Here is a 16,696-nt window from a genome sequence, read left to right as displayed (position 1 = left end):
AAGAAAGCCCAAGGGAACTGTTCCATTTCTGCCCTATCCAACACAGTCACCACTAACCACACATAGCCATTTAAATTGAAGTTAATTAAAATTAAATAAAATTTAAAATTCACCTCCTCACTTGCATTAGCCATATTTCAAGTGCTTAAGAGCCACATGTAGCTAGTAGCTACCATATTGGGCAGCGTAAATACGGAACAGTTTCATCACAGCAGAAGTTCTATTGGACAATGCTGCTCTACATTTTATTACATTTTGTTTAAAGATTTATTTAATTATTTTAGAGAGAGTGCATGAGTGGTGGGGAGGAGCAAGGAGAGGGGGGAAGCAGACTTCCCACTGAGCAGGGAGCCCAACACGGAGCTCAATCCCATGACCCAGAGATCATGACCTGAGCCGAAATTAAGAGTCTGACACAAAACTGACAGCCACCTAGGCACCCCGCTGCTCTACATCTAAAAAGTAGAGAATACAAGAATAAAAAGACAAGCCACAAACTGGGAGAAATATTTGCAAAACACATAACTAATAAAGGACTGGTATCCAAAATATACAAAGAACTCTTGAAACTCAACAATAAGAAAACAACAACCCAATTAACAAATAGGCTAAAAACCTTAACAGACACCTAACCAGAGAAGATAGACAAATGACAAGTTAGTGTACAAAAATATGCTTACTTTCCTGCCACTAAGGAATTGCAGATTAAAACAATGAGCTATCACTGTATGTCTATTGGAATACCTAAAAACCAGAACACTGATAATGCCAAATGCTGGCAAGGATGTGGGACAACAGAAACTCTCATTCATTACTGGTGGGAATACCAAATGGTATGACCACTTTGGAAGACAAGTGGCAGGTTCTTCCAAAGTTTTAACATATGATCCAGCAATTATACTGTACTCCTTGCTATTTACTCAAATAAGTTGAAAACTCATGTTCACCCAAAAACCTGCATATGAATATTTATGTCCACTTTATTCATAATTGCCAAAACCTGGAAGCAACCAAGTTGTCCTTCGGTAGACAAACAGATAAACAAACAATGGTGTAGCAAGACAATGGAATATTTTTCAGCACAAAACACAAATGAACTCTCAAGCTACAAAAAGACAAGGAGGAAACTTAAGCGTGTATTGCTGAGTCAAGGAAGACAGTCTATAAAGGCGAGTACTCTATGTTTCCAACCATAGGACATTCTCAAAAAGGCAAAACTAGAGAGGCAGGTCAGTGGATGCCAGGGCTTTGGGGAAAGGAAGGAAGGCATGAATAGGTGTAATGGTGAATTCTACACTTGTCAAAACTCATAGAATTATACAACACTAAGAGTGAAACCTAACATAAACTATGGACTTTTACTTAATCATGTCTATATTCATTCATCACCTAAAACAAATGTACCATGGTAATGCAAAATGTTGATAAGAGGGTGGACACCGCCTGCCAGAGGAGGCAAGAGGCAGGAGGATATGAGGAGTCTTGGTGCTTTCTGCTCAGTTTTTCTGTAAATCTAAAGCTGCTCTAAAAATAAAGTCTAGGGGCGCCTGGGTGGCTCAGTGGTTAAAGCTGCTGCCTTCGGCTCAGGTCATGATCTCAGGGTCCTGGGATCGAGTCCCGCATCAGGCTCTCTGCTCAGCAGCAAGCCTGCTTCCCTCTCTCTCTGCCTGCCTCTCTGCCTACTTGTGATCTCTCTCTGTCAAATGAGTAAATAAAAAATCTTTAAAAAAAAATATTTTAAAAATAAAGTCTATTAACTTAAAAAAAAAAAAAAAGACTAAAGACAGCGCTCTCCAGCACCTAGTGCCTGGCAAAGAATAGATAGTCCATAAATGTTTATTGAATAAATGCGTGAAGAAATGAGTCAGTCAGTCAGTCAATGAATCAGTAGAATGCTGGCCTCCTGAGTCCCAATTCGGTACTCCTTCTTATACACCAGAGGTAGGATGATGATACAATGTATTGTCCAAACCGGGATATTTGAGGATGTTGTAGGTCTAAGTCATAACTGTCCCAGAGATAACCCAGAGATCACAGCCCTGGAGCCCATGAGCCACATCTTGCCTCCAAAATTGTTTCATTTGGCCTCACATATTGATATCTTAAAAAAGTGTGAAGCAGTTATCCGCATTTAAGATGGTGGAAACTTTGCACACAAATGGAAATTTCTGCCTTCTCTTGGAAAATGGAAAGATCTGGTCACACTGGGCCCACCTTCCTGCACAGTAGTCCATGTCTGGGACTAGGTCACAGCTGCCCTTTTCGTGAACATCTGCCATCCTCTGTGCCACAAGCCCCACTATGCCCTCTTCTATATTCTACCCTAGGCCAAGTATGAATTTTCTTTTTTTAAATATTTTATTTATTTATTTGACAGAGAGAGAGAGATCACAAGTCGGCAGAGAGGCAGGCAGAGAGAGAGAGAGGGAGAAGCAGGTTCCCTGCTGAGCAGAGAATCCAATATGGGCCTCGATCCCAGGACCCTGAGATCATGACCTGAGCTAAAGGCAGAGGCTAAATCCATTGAGCCACCCAGGTGACCCCAAGTGTGAATCTTCATTTGTCATCTCATTTACACTGCTTTGGTTTTGTTTTCTTTTGTAATAGAATTAAGAAAAAAGGGAACTATTTCTTATATTCGTGTCATGACTCAAAATAAGAAAAAGAATAAAGGCTCAAGAAGGCTCCATACGTCTTGCCCCTAATCTGCTTGACTCACATACAGTGCATTCTTGGCCTCTATAAACATTTGTGTTTTCCTCCTCTGGTCTGTACTCTGTGTCTCCCAGGCTCCAGACCATGCTGGCCTTTAGAATTTTCTCAGGCTGCCACCCACTGTTGGAAAAGCTAGACTTGAGGGGGAAACAATAGGCATTATTTAAGCTTACATTTTTACTGTTACCCAAACTCAATATTGCTCATCATCAACTTTTGGTGGAAATTATTTCTGTTGTTTTTCTTAATTGCCTCCAAATGTAACTGGAGAGTGAGACAGAGCAACAAAGGGTACAGCACCCACCTTTCCTTTCTGTGAACATGTGTGGTTGGAATACTTGGACGTGGAATTTTGTTTATCCACGAAGTCACTCATTCATTGTCAAGCTCTGGCTACACTGAGAGTCAGAAGGACCCCTAGCTTCAGCATCAGGATCCCCTGTAGATTTTCCTCAGCAGAGGCAACGTATTGTTGCAAAGGCCCCCATGGAAATGGGAAAATGTGGATGGGGCACACTTAAGCTAAGGGGTTGGACTTCATTCATAGGTAGTGAGGAGCTGCTGAAGGATTTTGGGAGCAGGGGAGGCATGTGATCATAGCTTGCGATTGTGTGGTGGACAACTCCAGAGGCAGGAGCACTAGTGACCTGACTAATGAGAGATGTGACTAAGTTTGAGACAGTGGAACAGGAAGGAGAGGGCAGAATTGCGAGGCATCTGGAGGTTAGGCTTGGCAACTCATTAGATGTGGAGGAGACTTGAACTAAGAGATGAAGAATAGGGGTGCCTGGGTGGCTCAGTGGGTTAAGCCACTGCCTTCAGCTCAGGTCATGATCTCAGGGTCCTGGGATCGAGTCCTGCATCGGGCTCTCTGCTCAGCAGGGGCCTGCTTCCCTCTCTCTCTCTGCCTGCCTCTCTGTCTGCTTGTGATCTCTCTCTCTGTCAAATAAATAAATAAATAATCTTTAAAAAAAAAAAAAGAGAGAGAGAGAGATGAAGAATAAAAGACTGTCTAGAGACAATGAGCTTCAGGCTTTAAAACAGCAAAGACATGATCCACAAAATAAACTTTTGTTTTGTAAGAGTTAAGAGAATGAAAAGACAAGTCACATATTGAGAGAAAATATTTGCAAATCATATCTCTAACAGCAGCTTTGTATCTAGAATATATAAAGAACTCTCCAAACTCAGCTTTAATAAAAAAAAAATCCGGTTAGCAAAAGACATGGGGAGGATATACAGATGGCAAATAAGCCCATGAAAATATGTTCAACATCATTAGCCATTAGGAAAACGCAAACGGAGACCACAGTGAGAGATCTCTACACACCTATAAGAATGGCCAAAATAAAAACTAGTGACACCACCAAATGCTGACAAAAGTGCTGAGAAATGGGGCACCTGGGTGGCTCAGTCAGTTAAGCAGCTGACCCTTGGTTTCAGCTCAGGACATGATCTCAGGGTCCCAAGATCGAGCCCCGCGTTGTTGGGCTTTGTGCTCAGCAGAGTCTGCTTGTGGATTCTCTCTCTCCCTCTGCTACTCCTCCTCCTCCTCCTGCTCATGCTCTCTGTCTCTGTCTCTGTCTCAAACAAATAAATAAATCTCTTTTAAAAAAAAAAAAAGGAAGGGATGCCTGGGTGGCTCAGTTGGTTAAGCTGCTGCCTTCGGCTCAGGTCATGATCCTGGGGTCCTGGGATCGAGTCCCACGTCGGGCTCCTTGCTCAGCAGGGAGCCTGCTTCCTCCTCTCTCACTGCCTGCCTCTCTGCCTGCTTGTGTGTACTCTCTCTCTCTCTGACAAATAAATAAAATCTTTAAAAAAAAAAAGGAAAAATGTGCTGAGAAACGAGATCCCTCATACATCGCTGGTGGAAATGCAAAATGGTATGACCTCTCTGGAAAACAGTTTGACAGTTTTCAAACCAAACGTGCAACTACCATATAATCCAGCAACTGTCCTCTTGGGCATTTATCCCAGACAAACGAAAGCTGTGTTCATGCAAAAACTTGTACACGGATGTTCACAGCAGCTTTCTGTGTAATAGCCCCAAACTGGAAACGACCCAGATACCCTTCAATTCGTGAATGGTTAAACACACTCTGGTGCATCCAGACCATGGAATCCTACTCTTGTGGTAAAAAAAAAAAAAAAAAAAGAATGAACTTAACGTATGACAACTTGGATGGATCTTCAGGGCAGTATGCTGAATGAAGAAAACCAATCTCAAAAGGTTATATACAAAATTATAGAACCGGGGACCAGAGTAATGGTTGTCGGAGGTTAGGGATTAGAGGGGAATTACCATAACAAGGTAGCAGGAGGGAACTCTTCATGGTGACAGATGAAGTCCTGTATCTTCTTGTGATGGGGATTATGCAAACCTACATGTGATAAAACTGTAGAGAACTATACACTTACAGACACAGACACATATGCACACACACAAGTGTGTGTGTGTGTGTAAAACTGATGAAATCCGAATGTGGTCTGTGATGTTGTACCAATGTCAGTTTCCTGGCTTTTATATCTAATAATCATTATGAAAGATGTTGCCACTCGGAGAAACAGGATGAAGGGTACCTCTTGACATTGTTTTGCAACTTCCTATAAATCTATGATAATTTAAAAATTAAAAAGTTATGTACCACCCCCCCCCAAAAAAAAGAAATAAACTGTTGATACACCTGAAAGTTTTCATGACACACCGAGGCATTTTGCTGCATGAAAAAAAGCCAGTCACAAGAGGTTATACACTTTTTTTTAATTCCACTCATATGACATTCTCAAAAAGACAACACTTAGAGTGATGAGAATAGGTCAGTGATTGCCAGGTGGTAAGAGGTGAAGGAGAGGATGTGACTGCTAAGGGCTACCACAGGGAATTTTGGAGGCATGTAATGGGACTGTTCTGTATCATGAATCTACACATGTATTAAAAAATCATAGACCTGCACATACAAATCAAGTCAATTTTCCTGCATGTTAATTTAAAATTAAAATGAAAAGTAGAAGGCCACCTGGCTGGCTCAGTCAAAAAAAACATACAACTCTTGATCTCAGGGTTCTGAGTTCAAGCCGCCTGTTGGGTGTTGAGATGACTAAAGAAAGAAATAAACTTTATTACTAAAATAAATAAAAAAACTTTAAATAAACAAATAAGTAAGACTAGACAGGCAAGTGGGTGCTGATTGTTTTTTTCCTTTCCTTCCTCCCTCCATGTATGCAGCCATTTATTGAGCACCTGCTGTGTGTGAGGCCCTGTGCTAGACTTTGGCTCTCAGCGAAAACACAACATAGCCTGGGGCCCTCATAGTGCATTCTTCCTGATTCAGAGGACAAGTTGTCAACAGGGTCTAGAGCCCAGTGTTGCTTGGGCAAGTGGGGCAAGGAGAAAGAGACCAAGTGAGCAAATCTTTCATTTGTGGAGCTCAGTCCTATAGGATTGCAGGTGCTCCCTTTTCCTTGAAAGACTCTTAGGCCCAAGGGCAGGCAAAAGCCCCCAGGTCATACTTCATACATGGTCACAAGAGAAAATGCTAGGAGGGTTGTGCCCAGCTAAGCCAGGAAGAAAGGTTGGAGGAGGGTGGGGGAAGATTTGACACAGTTAGTGAAGTGTGAAGTCTAAGAAGTTGACTGTGTTGGGGGTGGTGGGGGGTGCCCGCGTGCACCACAAGCGTAAGGCCTAAAATAATCATTTGTTTAGCTCATGACTCTGTGGATTGGCAGTTGGGCTGGGTTCAGCCAGGCGGTTCTTCTGCTGGCTTTTGCTGGGTTCGCCCAGCTGGTTCTGCCACCAGCTGGCTGCCAAAGGCCTCACTCACTCATCCGGTGGGTAACTGGTGGTTGCCAGGGTAACTGAGCCGTATGTCTCCCACCATACAGCAGGCTAGCCTGGGCTTGTTCATATGTTGAGGTCTCTGGGTTCCCAGGAGCTGCAAGAGAACAAGCCCCAAAATGTGAGTCCTTTTTTAAAAAACAAAACAGCTTTATTGAGGTATAATTCACATATGTTACCTGAATTTGAATTTTGTTTTCTCTCCTGTTTGCAGGGAATCTGAAGCATGTGGTCTAGTTGACAAAAAGAGATCAGGTTTCCAGAGCCAAGGAGCAGTGCTTGTAATGAAGACAGCGTGTTTATGCGAGCAGCGTGTGGAATTTGTGACTGCAGGGGAAATTTGGAAGAAATTACTTCCTGAAAATTTCCAAGGGGCACCAAGTGGCAGCTGGCCTCCTGGGGTGAGGAAGGCAGGCACCCCAGAGGCCTCAGCTAGGCCTAGGGGAAGAGAGAGATTTCCAGCATTTAAAGTGTTTATTTTTAAAAAACACACAAATGCCGTTTTTAACCTTTGAAAATTATTTTTAAGCAAGTCGGGGAGGGGGTATTTTTATTTTCTTAAAGGAGACATCAGGCGCTGGAGAAAAGCGTGACACTTTGGTCACTGGTTTGCGGGGTGGGGGGAGCCCAGAGGCAGGGTTTGGGCCTCAGGACCATCCACATGGAGTCTTAGGGGAGGGGAACTGATCGGCATACTGGGAGGTGGGAAGAAATCTACCTGTGTTGTTTTTAGGGTTGTGGATCTATTTTGTTTTTTAATAAAATCTTTGAAAACCTACCTCTTTGTCCCATTGTCCTCATTGTACAGTGCCCCGCACAGCGCTCACAGTTGGGAACATTTCCTCTCACCGAAGTATTAAGGATAACACTGCTGCTTCCATGGTTTGCTGGGGACCGGCCTGGGAAGCTCTCTGAGCGCTGGATCCCCCACGAAGCCCCACCCCCATCCCATTTCATCCCCCCACCACCCCTTCCCCACAAAGGAACTAGTGTGTCCCTGCTAAGTCCTGGTGACATGTGGCCAAGCTCCATCCTGTGCTGGGGCCCATCCAGGCCTCATGGGAATACAGGCACTGCAACCAAGGAGAGTGTACCCCCACACACTGGGGAGGAGCTCTCCCCTCCCTGCGGAGAGAGTCAGGGACGGGAAGGGTAGGTGGCCTGTGGATCTAAGGAGAGGCATTTTGATGGATAGCAAGGATACTTGCCCCCATTGAGTGCAGATGATCAGCGCACTTGACAAAAAAACGAGATCCAGTTGGTACAGTCATCTGGGGGGAGGAAGAGAAGGTGGCAAAATGAGGATAGGGAACAACCAGCGAGATGAGGAAGCAGAAAGGACAGCAAAACATTGTGATCTGATTACTTGATTCCCCGAATATTCATGAAAAGCTCCTCCAACTCCTGGGACTGAGATAGGAGACAAGAACACAGCCCCATCCTAGCCATCTAGGAACTCCCAAACAGGACAAAGGAAGGGAAGATCCAGATTCCAACCGATTTCTCACACTGCTACCAACATGAATCCAGAGCTGGGGGGAGCATCGAGGAAAAGGGAACTCCCCCAGCCAGGACAGCATCCTGGAGCCCCAGCCAGGACAGCATCCTTGAGCGGTTCAAAGGGGGTGATATTTGAGCCAGGCGTCCTAGGGTGAGTTGTAGTTCTCCAGGCCTCAGAGGGGGGATGGGCATTCCGCAGAAGGGAGTGGAAAAAGCCTTGACCATATCCGGGATGGGAATAGCAAAGCTTCTATTAAACAACATTGGGGCACCTGGTTGGCTAGGAATACCAGTCACTCCAAATGCCCGCTATTCTAATTATACATTCTCAACTTAAGGGAAGTTTTACTTATACCAAAAAGAAGGGGGATTTAAAAAAATAGAAGAGGTGGGAGGCACTGAATGGGGCAGGTGGGGGTGGGGGAGGCCAAGGAAGGCAAACCAGGAATTCCAAATTCCTAGCCTCCGAGAGACCACCCAGCAAGGTTTGTTGTCTCACAGGCTTGCTTGGTCCGGTTGCAGTCTCCCCTATCCCAATCCTCTCTAGGGGTTCCACCTCCAAACTGTCACCCCAAATTCCTGTAAAGGCCTTGGCCCCAAGAGGCAACCACCCAGTAAAATGGAACATGCTAGTGCTCCAGTTTCCTTTCACAATGAGAACGGACCTGAATGAAAAGGACCTTTTACCCACTGGACAGCCAGTGCCACCAAGTGCACCAGAGCAAGTGCTAGAACCCACCCCTGCGGGGCCTCCCAGGGGCCTGGCCTGTTCCTGAGAGTGCACCACCTCAATGGCCTTCAGGATTCTTTTTCACTTAATTCTTGTTGAGAAGAGTAGGCCTGGGGCCCTGTCCTGCTCAGTCGTGAGCGAATGACTCGTAACCTCATAATCTCGAGGTTGTGAGTTTGAGCCCCACCTTGGGTGTAGAGATCACTTCAAAATAAAATCTTTTTTGAAAAGTAGGTTCAGGGGCGCCTGGGTGGCTCAGTTGGTTAAGCCACTGCCTTGGGCTCAAGTCGTGAATCCAGGGTCCTGGGATCAAGTCCCACATCGGGCTCCCTGCTCAGTGGAGAGACTGCTTCTCCCTCTCTCTCTCCCTCTGCTGCTCTGCCTGCTTGTGCTCTCTCACTGTCTCTGTCAAATAAATAAATAATTTTTTTTTAAAAAAAGAAATACCCAAAGGTGGGCACAGCATTCACAAAACCAGCAAGACAGACCGAGTTGCTGCATACAGTCTGAAGTCATCAAATTGTACACATTGTTTAAAAGATCTTTTATTTATTCATTTGAGAGAGAGGGAGACAGAGAGAGCACAAGCAAGGGGAGAGGCAGAGGGAGAGAAGCAGACTTCCCGCCGATCTGGGATCCCAACTTGGGCCTCCATCCCAGGACCCAGAGATCATGCCCTGAGCCAAAGGCAGAGGCTCCAACATTTGAGCCACCCAGTCACCCTGAATTTTACACATTTAATTATTTGCCGCTTTGAGTATAACCATTTTACCTCAGTAAAGCTGTAAAAGAAAAAATAAAGAAAGAAAGAATTGCTCTGCTAAGAATTATCATAAGTGCCTAAGGGTAGAAAAGACTTGAAGGAAATACACCAAAATATTTACCAAAGTGGGCTTCTCCGGAGGAGGAAGGTGTAAGGATTGGTTTCATATTTGTCCCTTTTCCTTTTCAATATTTTCCAAATTTTCTCTCGTCAGCACATTCTCGTTTTATAATTGGAAAAATAAACTTAAAAAAAAAGAATTGATCTGCAGGGAAAGTTTCAGATCAAAGTAAATTCGAAACGCCCACTGGGTAATAGTCTGTGCTCAGGCCCTGGGGCTGTTCTAACCACCCAGGAGGTTGGAGGTTCCGAGCCCGCAAGGAAGGCTGGTCAGGCTGGAGGGCTCCTGATTTACAATTCACTAGGCCAGAAAGGGTCTTTTTTAGGTTTGTGTCTTGTAGGCGGGGCAGCTTTGCACCCCGGTGTGAGCCTGCCTTCCCTTCAGGAAACACCCCCCACAAGGAGCGGCAATAATAATAATGATGATGCAAAGCAAGCGTCAAAATAGGCCCCATTTTACAAATGGCTCTCTTTTATATTAAGTCCCTCTCCACCCCCCCCCCGTGGATATTATCATCCCCACTTTCTAGATGGGCAAACTGAGGCTACAAACCGCAAAGTACCTTACCGGCTTGTAAGTGGCAGAGCCAGGAAGCGAGCCCGGCTGAAACTGCGAATGCCCTTCCCTTTTTTTTTTTTTTTTCTTTTTTCCATGGCCCCACACCTAGTGCCACCGAAATCTTTTTAAACTGTGACTTTGGAGTAAACAACTTTCTTCTGGCTTCCAAAGTCCAAGCTGGACCGAGCCCCACACTGCTCCCCCGCCCTTGCTGCACAAGGACATCAGTTGTGCGCTTTTCAGCAAGTTACTAGACCTTTTCTGGGTCTGTTTCATTGCGGGTAAAGTGGGGCAAATAGCTCCTACAGCGCGTGGGCCATTGTGAGTGCTTGGCGAATTTTCACAGGTGGAAAGACTTGGAAAAGAGTCTAAAGCGTGGTGGGCAAGGGGTGCAGGGGCGGGGGTTGCCATGAAAATGGCCCTGGAAACTGAGGAAAACCCAGGGTTCCCAGGATCCCTGTGGGCCTCCACTCTCTCTGAGGAGTGCACAGAGGAAGAGAGACAAGAGACAGAGTATAGTCTGTGTCTGCAACTCAAGGGTTAAGAAAATAACCATTTAAAGAAAGAAATTACATATATATGTATGTATACATTTATTTATGTGTATATGTATGCACATGTGTATGTATTGGATATGCCTATATTTGCATAAGACATCTTTGGAAAGATACACAAGAAAGTGGGGCACTTCGGTTGCCTCCAGGCAAGGAAACCAGGTGGCAGGTGGCAGGGGAATGAGAGAGACTTGTACTATGTTCCTTTTTGTACCTTTTGATTTTTGAACCATGTGAATGCATTACGTGGTCCAAAAAAAGTAAATAAATAATCTTTTTAAAAAGCCAAAGGAAAAATCCCAAGCCAGGTTCCCTTTGGGGTTGGGGGTTGGGGTGTGGATCTGCCTCTGCTGTATTCATTGTGAGCTGTCCCAGAGAGAGAAGTATATTTCCAATTCTATATTTAAAAGACTCTTTCTAAGGCAGAAAGACTTCTTTATAAGAAAATCAAACACTGTCATTCAACAAAAAAAAAAAAAAAGAAAAAAAGAAGGAGGAGGAAGAAGAGGAGGACAAGGAAATGGAGGGGCAAGAAGGAAAGCAGTCACCTAGACAGAGTAGGTTTTGACATCTCTAAACCCCTCACAGAAAGTTCCAGCGGCTCTTTCTCCCCAGCCTTTGCTCAGGACAAGACTTCAAACCTCCTGCTCAGTGCCGGGCCCCAAGCTGACCTGGCAGTGCCTTCCCCTTCAGAGTGCCTGGGTTTAAGTTCCCTCCCTGTCATTCACAGGCTATGTGACATTGGCCAAGTAGCACACCGCCTCCGAGGCTTATCTCCATCTATCAAATGGGGATAATACTGTGCCAACAGCGTGGGGAGATTTCAAGGGATCAAAAAGACATTGAAGGAAAGCACACTGTAGAGCACATTTTACGTATCAGAGGTAGACCCTGTTTCTGCCCTGAAGGTGAACCCAGTCTGGGCAGGAAATCTTCCTGAAGTTCCCTGGCTGTAGGAATTATAGGGAAATAGGTTGCAAATTTGTTGGTCTGTGCATTTGCATATTCTTCGGGGCCAGGAGCTAGAGCTCATTTTCAGATTTTCAACACCCAAGGATTGTTTGTTGTTGTTGTTGTTGTTTTAAGATTTCATTTATTTATTTAATTTGACAGAGAGAACACGCATGAGCAGGGAAAGGGGCAGAGGGAGAATGAGAGCGAGAATCCCAAGCAGACTCTGGGCTAACTTTGGAGCCCTATGCAGGGCTCCATCCCATGACCCCAAGACCACGACCTGGAGACCACGACCTGAGCTGAAATCCAGAGCTGAGAACCTAAAGGACTGAGCCACCCAGGTGTCCACTGAAGCAGGGGAGGAGGGATATGATTCCCCAAAAGGATGAGAGCTACAGAGGCAGAGATAAAGACAAACATAAATAGAGCCTTTCAAGACAGGGACCCTTCACCTCAGGGTCTCTGTGCATGCCTGTCCTTCTGCCTGGAATGCCCACAATCTTCCCCAGAATAGCTCCCTCTAATTCCGTCTTCAGCCACATGTTACTACCTCAGTAAAATACACCAGCCACCTCATCTATTGTAGCCACGCTGCCCTCTGTATTCCAAAATAATAATAATATAATAAGTATACCATTTATCATTATCTTACTCATTTTTTATTTATTCCTACACACATGCTAGAAGGGTGGGAACTTTGTCAGTTTCATCACTGTATCCCCAGGGCCCGGCGTGATACTACGGTAATTCTCAATACACAGCTATGGAAAGGAGGAACAATGTACGAAGAAAGCAGTGCCTTTTATCCTGGGCACTATGGGACACAGAGGAGAGAAAGGTGATCCAGACTGTGGCAATCATGAAGACCACAGAGAGGTGATGACATTCAAGCTGATCTAAGGCCAGGGGCCGGGGGCAGGCACTCCAGGCAGAGGCACATAAAATTTAGGGAAGTGACAAGCACTTTAGTGTTGTTGGAACACAGACTATTAAGCAGTATTCGAGCAAACCAATTGTAAAAAGGTATCTTTAGGACAACAGGAGAGGGGCCCCTGCACGGCTCAGTCAATTGGGCATCTGCCTTCGGTTCAGGTCATGATCCCCGGATCCTGGGATCCAGTCTCACATCGGGCTCCCTGCTCAGCGGGGAGTCAGCTTCTCCCTCTGCTTCTGCTGCTCCCCCTGCTTGTGTGCTCTCTCACTATCTCTCCTGCTCTCTGTCAAATAAATAAATAAAATCTTTTTAAAAATCTATTTTTAAAAAGACAATAGGAGAAATTTGGACATGGACTAGGTGATGGTAAGAAATTATTTGTAAATCAAAACCACAATGAGCTATCGCCTCATGACAGCCAAAACAGCAAGTATCAAAAAGACAACAAATAACACGTGTTGGGGAGGATATTTATATTTTAAAAAGGGCGTAGCTCTCGTGCACTGTTAGTGGGCATGTCCACTGGTGCAGCCACTATGGAAAACAGTATGGAGGTGCCTCAAAATGTTAAAAATAGAGCTACCCTATGATCCAGTAATTCCACTTTGGGTATTTACCCAAAGAAAATGGAAACATTAATTTGAAAAGATGTATGGCCCCTATGTCTATTGCAGCATTACTCACAATAGCCAAGCTATGGAAGCAGCCCAAAGCATTCACTGATGGGTGAATGGATAAAGATGTGGTGTGTATATATATATATGCATTTTGCATATATATATATACACACCACATCTTTATCCATATATGCATATATGCATATATATATATACATATATATATATATATGATGGAACGTTACTCAGCCATAAAAAAGAATGAGATCTTGCCATTTGCCACAACCTGGATGGATCTTAGAGGGTGTTATGTTGAGTGATATGAGTCAGAGAAAGACAAATACCATATGATCTCCCTTATGTATGGGATCTAAACAAACAAAGGAAAAACAGAAACAGTCTCATAGATACAGAGAACAACCTGGTGGTTGCCACGGGGGAAGGGGGTGAGGGGATGGGGCAATAGGTGAAGGGGATTAAGAGGTACAGACTTCCAGGTATAAAATAAGTCACAGAGATGAAAAGCACAGCCTAGGAAACAGAGTCAGTGATACTGTAATAACATTGCATGGTGACAGATGGTAACCATCCCTATTATGGAGAGCATTGAGTAACGTATAGAATTGTCAAATTGCTATGTTGTACACCCAAAACTAATATAACATGACATGTCAAGTCTATTTCAGTAATAAAGATTTTCTTAAAAGAGAGAGGCCCGTAGAAGAGAAATTATTGACAATCTTGTTAAGTGCAGTAACAGCATGATAGTAATATATATATTTAAGTCCTCATCTGTTAGAGATTCACAGTGGAGTATTTACAGGTGAAAGAATATATCTGCAGCTTGTTTAAAAATACTCCAAAAGGGGGAAAGGTGCAAGCGTATGGCAGTGAGTGGTCGGTGGATGTAAACAAAAAAAATTTGAAAACCATTGTTAATGGTCGAAGTTGATTTAATGGACACATGGATGTCGAATATACCATTCTCTCTGCTCTCGTGTGTTTTTAATTTTTTTTTTAAATTTCTATCATAAAAAGGTGAAACAACATTCACGAGTGAGAGGAAGAAAAGTAGCAGGAGCCAGATCATAAAGGGCCCCCTATGCCAGGCAGGGGATGCCAGACTAGATCCTGCAGGTGAGGGAGCCATCAGAGAGTTTTAAGATAGAGTGGCCTGATGAGACTTGTGTTTTAAAAAGATCACACTAGCTACTGCACAAGAGAAATGAGCCAGCTGAGGTCCCGTTCCAGAATGGCTCTCTATGAGAAGCCTCTGTTTACCTCAATTGGAGCCCTAAAGCCTTCCTCCCTTGACCCACAGGGACTTTCTCCTTACCATTTACTTGGTGAGAAAAACAGTGGGAGTGTGTGTGTTAATGCGCGCGCGCGTGTGTGTGTGTGATGGAATTTTTTTTGCAATATATTTTTGTGGTAAAAACATTCAAACGATGGAGATAATTGCTCCTTCATAACCCCATGTCTCAGCAAGAACCACTATTAGAGGTCAGTGTTTATCTTTCCAGACTTTTTTTCATTTATTCCATAAATATTTCTTGAGCACCCACTGTGTACATTATCTGTGGACAAAACCGGGAACAATTCCTTTCTCTCTCTCGCTCTCTCTTGCTCTCTCTCTCTCTCTCAAATAAATAAAATTTTAAAAAACCTGCTAGAGCGAATAGACAAATTCAGCAGAAGTGCAGGGTACAAGTTTAACAGACAAAAAAATCAGCTGTGTTTCTATTATCAGTGAACAATCTGAAAAGGAAATGAAGGAAACAATTCTATTCACAATAGCATTCAAAAGAATAAAATACTTAGGAATAAATTCAACCACAGTGGTGAAGGACTTGCATACCAAAGCCTGAAAAATGTTGCTTAAAGAAATTAAAGAAGGGATGCCTGGGTGGCTCAGTCAGTTAAGCGTCTGCCTTTGGCTCAGGTCATGATCCCAGGAATCAAGTCCTACATTAGGCTCCCTGCTCAGTCTGGAGCCTGTTTCTCCCTCTGCTTGCTGTTCCCCCTGCTTGTGCTCTCTCTTTCTCTCTCTGACAAATAAATAAATAAAATATTTTAAAATAAATAAAAAGAAGTCAAAGAAGACACAAATAAATGGAAAGACACTTGTGCTCATGGATGGGAAGACTTCATTTTGCTACGGTGTTGATACTGCCCAGAGTGATCCACAGATTCAGTGCAATTCTGATGACTTTTTGCAGACATAGGAAAACCTATCTTGATATTCATATGGAATCTCAAGGGACCCTGAATAGCCAAACGGTCTTAGAAAAGAACTAAGCTGGAGTTTCCACACTTTCAAATTTCTTTTTTTTTTTTTTTTTACTTTCTAATTTCAAAGCTTACTACAAAGCCACGGTAATCCAAACAGTGTGTTACTGGCATTGAGTATAGGCATATAGATAAGTGCAACAGAATTTGAGAGTAGAGAAATAAACCAACGCGTCTATGGCCAAATGATTTTGGACAAGGGTGCCAAGTCCATTTCTGTGGGGAAAACAATAGTCTCTTAAACAAAGAGTATTGGGACAACTGAATTTCCAACACAAAAGAATAAAGTTGGATACCTACATCATACCAAATACAAAAATCAACTCAAAATGGATCACAGACCTAAATGCAAGAGCAAACTCCATAAAACTCTGAGAAAACAAACACAAGGGTAAATCTTCATGAGCTTGGGTTTGGCAATAGATTCGTAGGTCTGACACCAAATGCAGAAGCAACAGAAGGAAAAATAAATGCATTGGACTTCATCAAAATTAAAAACTTCTGTACTGCACAGGACATGATCAAGAAAGTGAGAAGACAACCCACAATAGGTGAAATATTTGCAAATCATGTATCTGATAAGGATCTAGTACCAAGAACATATGAAAAACTTGACAACAATGAAAAACACATAACCCACATTTAAAATGGGCAAAGAGGGGAATAAAATACTTAGGAATAAATTCAACCATGGTGGTGAAGGACTTGCATACCAAAGCCTGAAAAATGTTGCTTAAAGAAATAAAAGAAGGGATGCCTGGATGGCTCAATCAGTTAAGTGTCTGCCTTTGGCTCAGGTCATGATCCCAGCGTCCTGGGATCAAGCCCCTCACTGGGATCCCTTCTCAGTGGGAAGCTGAGGGGATCCCTGCTCAGTGGGAAGCCTGCTTCTCCCTCTCCCCCACTTTCCCTGCTTGTGTTCCCTCTCTCACTGTGTCCCTCTCTGTCGAATAAATAAATAAAATCTTTTTTAAAAATGGGCAAAGAACTCGATTAAGCATTTCTCCAAAGAAGATAAACAAATGAACAGTGTTCAACGTCATTAGTCATTAAGGAGATTCAAATCAAAGCCCCAATGACTTGCCTGTGTATTGCTATTTGGATAGCTGTAACGGGTTTTTAAAAC

General features: G+C 43.6%; 1 protein-coding gene across 1 annotated transcript in view; it reads left to right on the top strand.

The window, feature by feature from the left end:
* The window catches only part of HDAC8 (histone deacetylase 8), a 221,803-nt gene extending 214,552 nt beyond the window's left edge, over positions 1 to 7,251 (top strand). The window contains exon 11 of the mRNA XM_045995577.1: positions 6,765 to 7,251. Within this exon, the coding sequence (XP_045851533.1) occupies positions 6,765 to 6,787 (23 nt within the window). The 3' untranslated portion in view covers positions 6,788 to 7,251. The remainder of the gene's footprint in view (positions 1 to 6,764) is intronic.
* Positions 7,252 to 16,696: the final 9,445 nt, after the last annotated feature.

The sequence above is a fragment of the Meles meles genome, chromosome X, assembly GCF_922984935.1.
Source record: "Meles meles chromosome X, mMelMel3.1 paternal haplotype, whole genome shotgun sequence".
Classification (NCBI taxonomy): domain Eukaryota; kingdom Metazoa; phylum Chordata; class Mammalia; order Carnivora; family Mustelidae; genus Meles; species Meles meles.
Note: the sequence above shows the minus strand (reverse complement) of the source record. Positions and strands in the feature narration are given on the sequence as shown.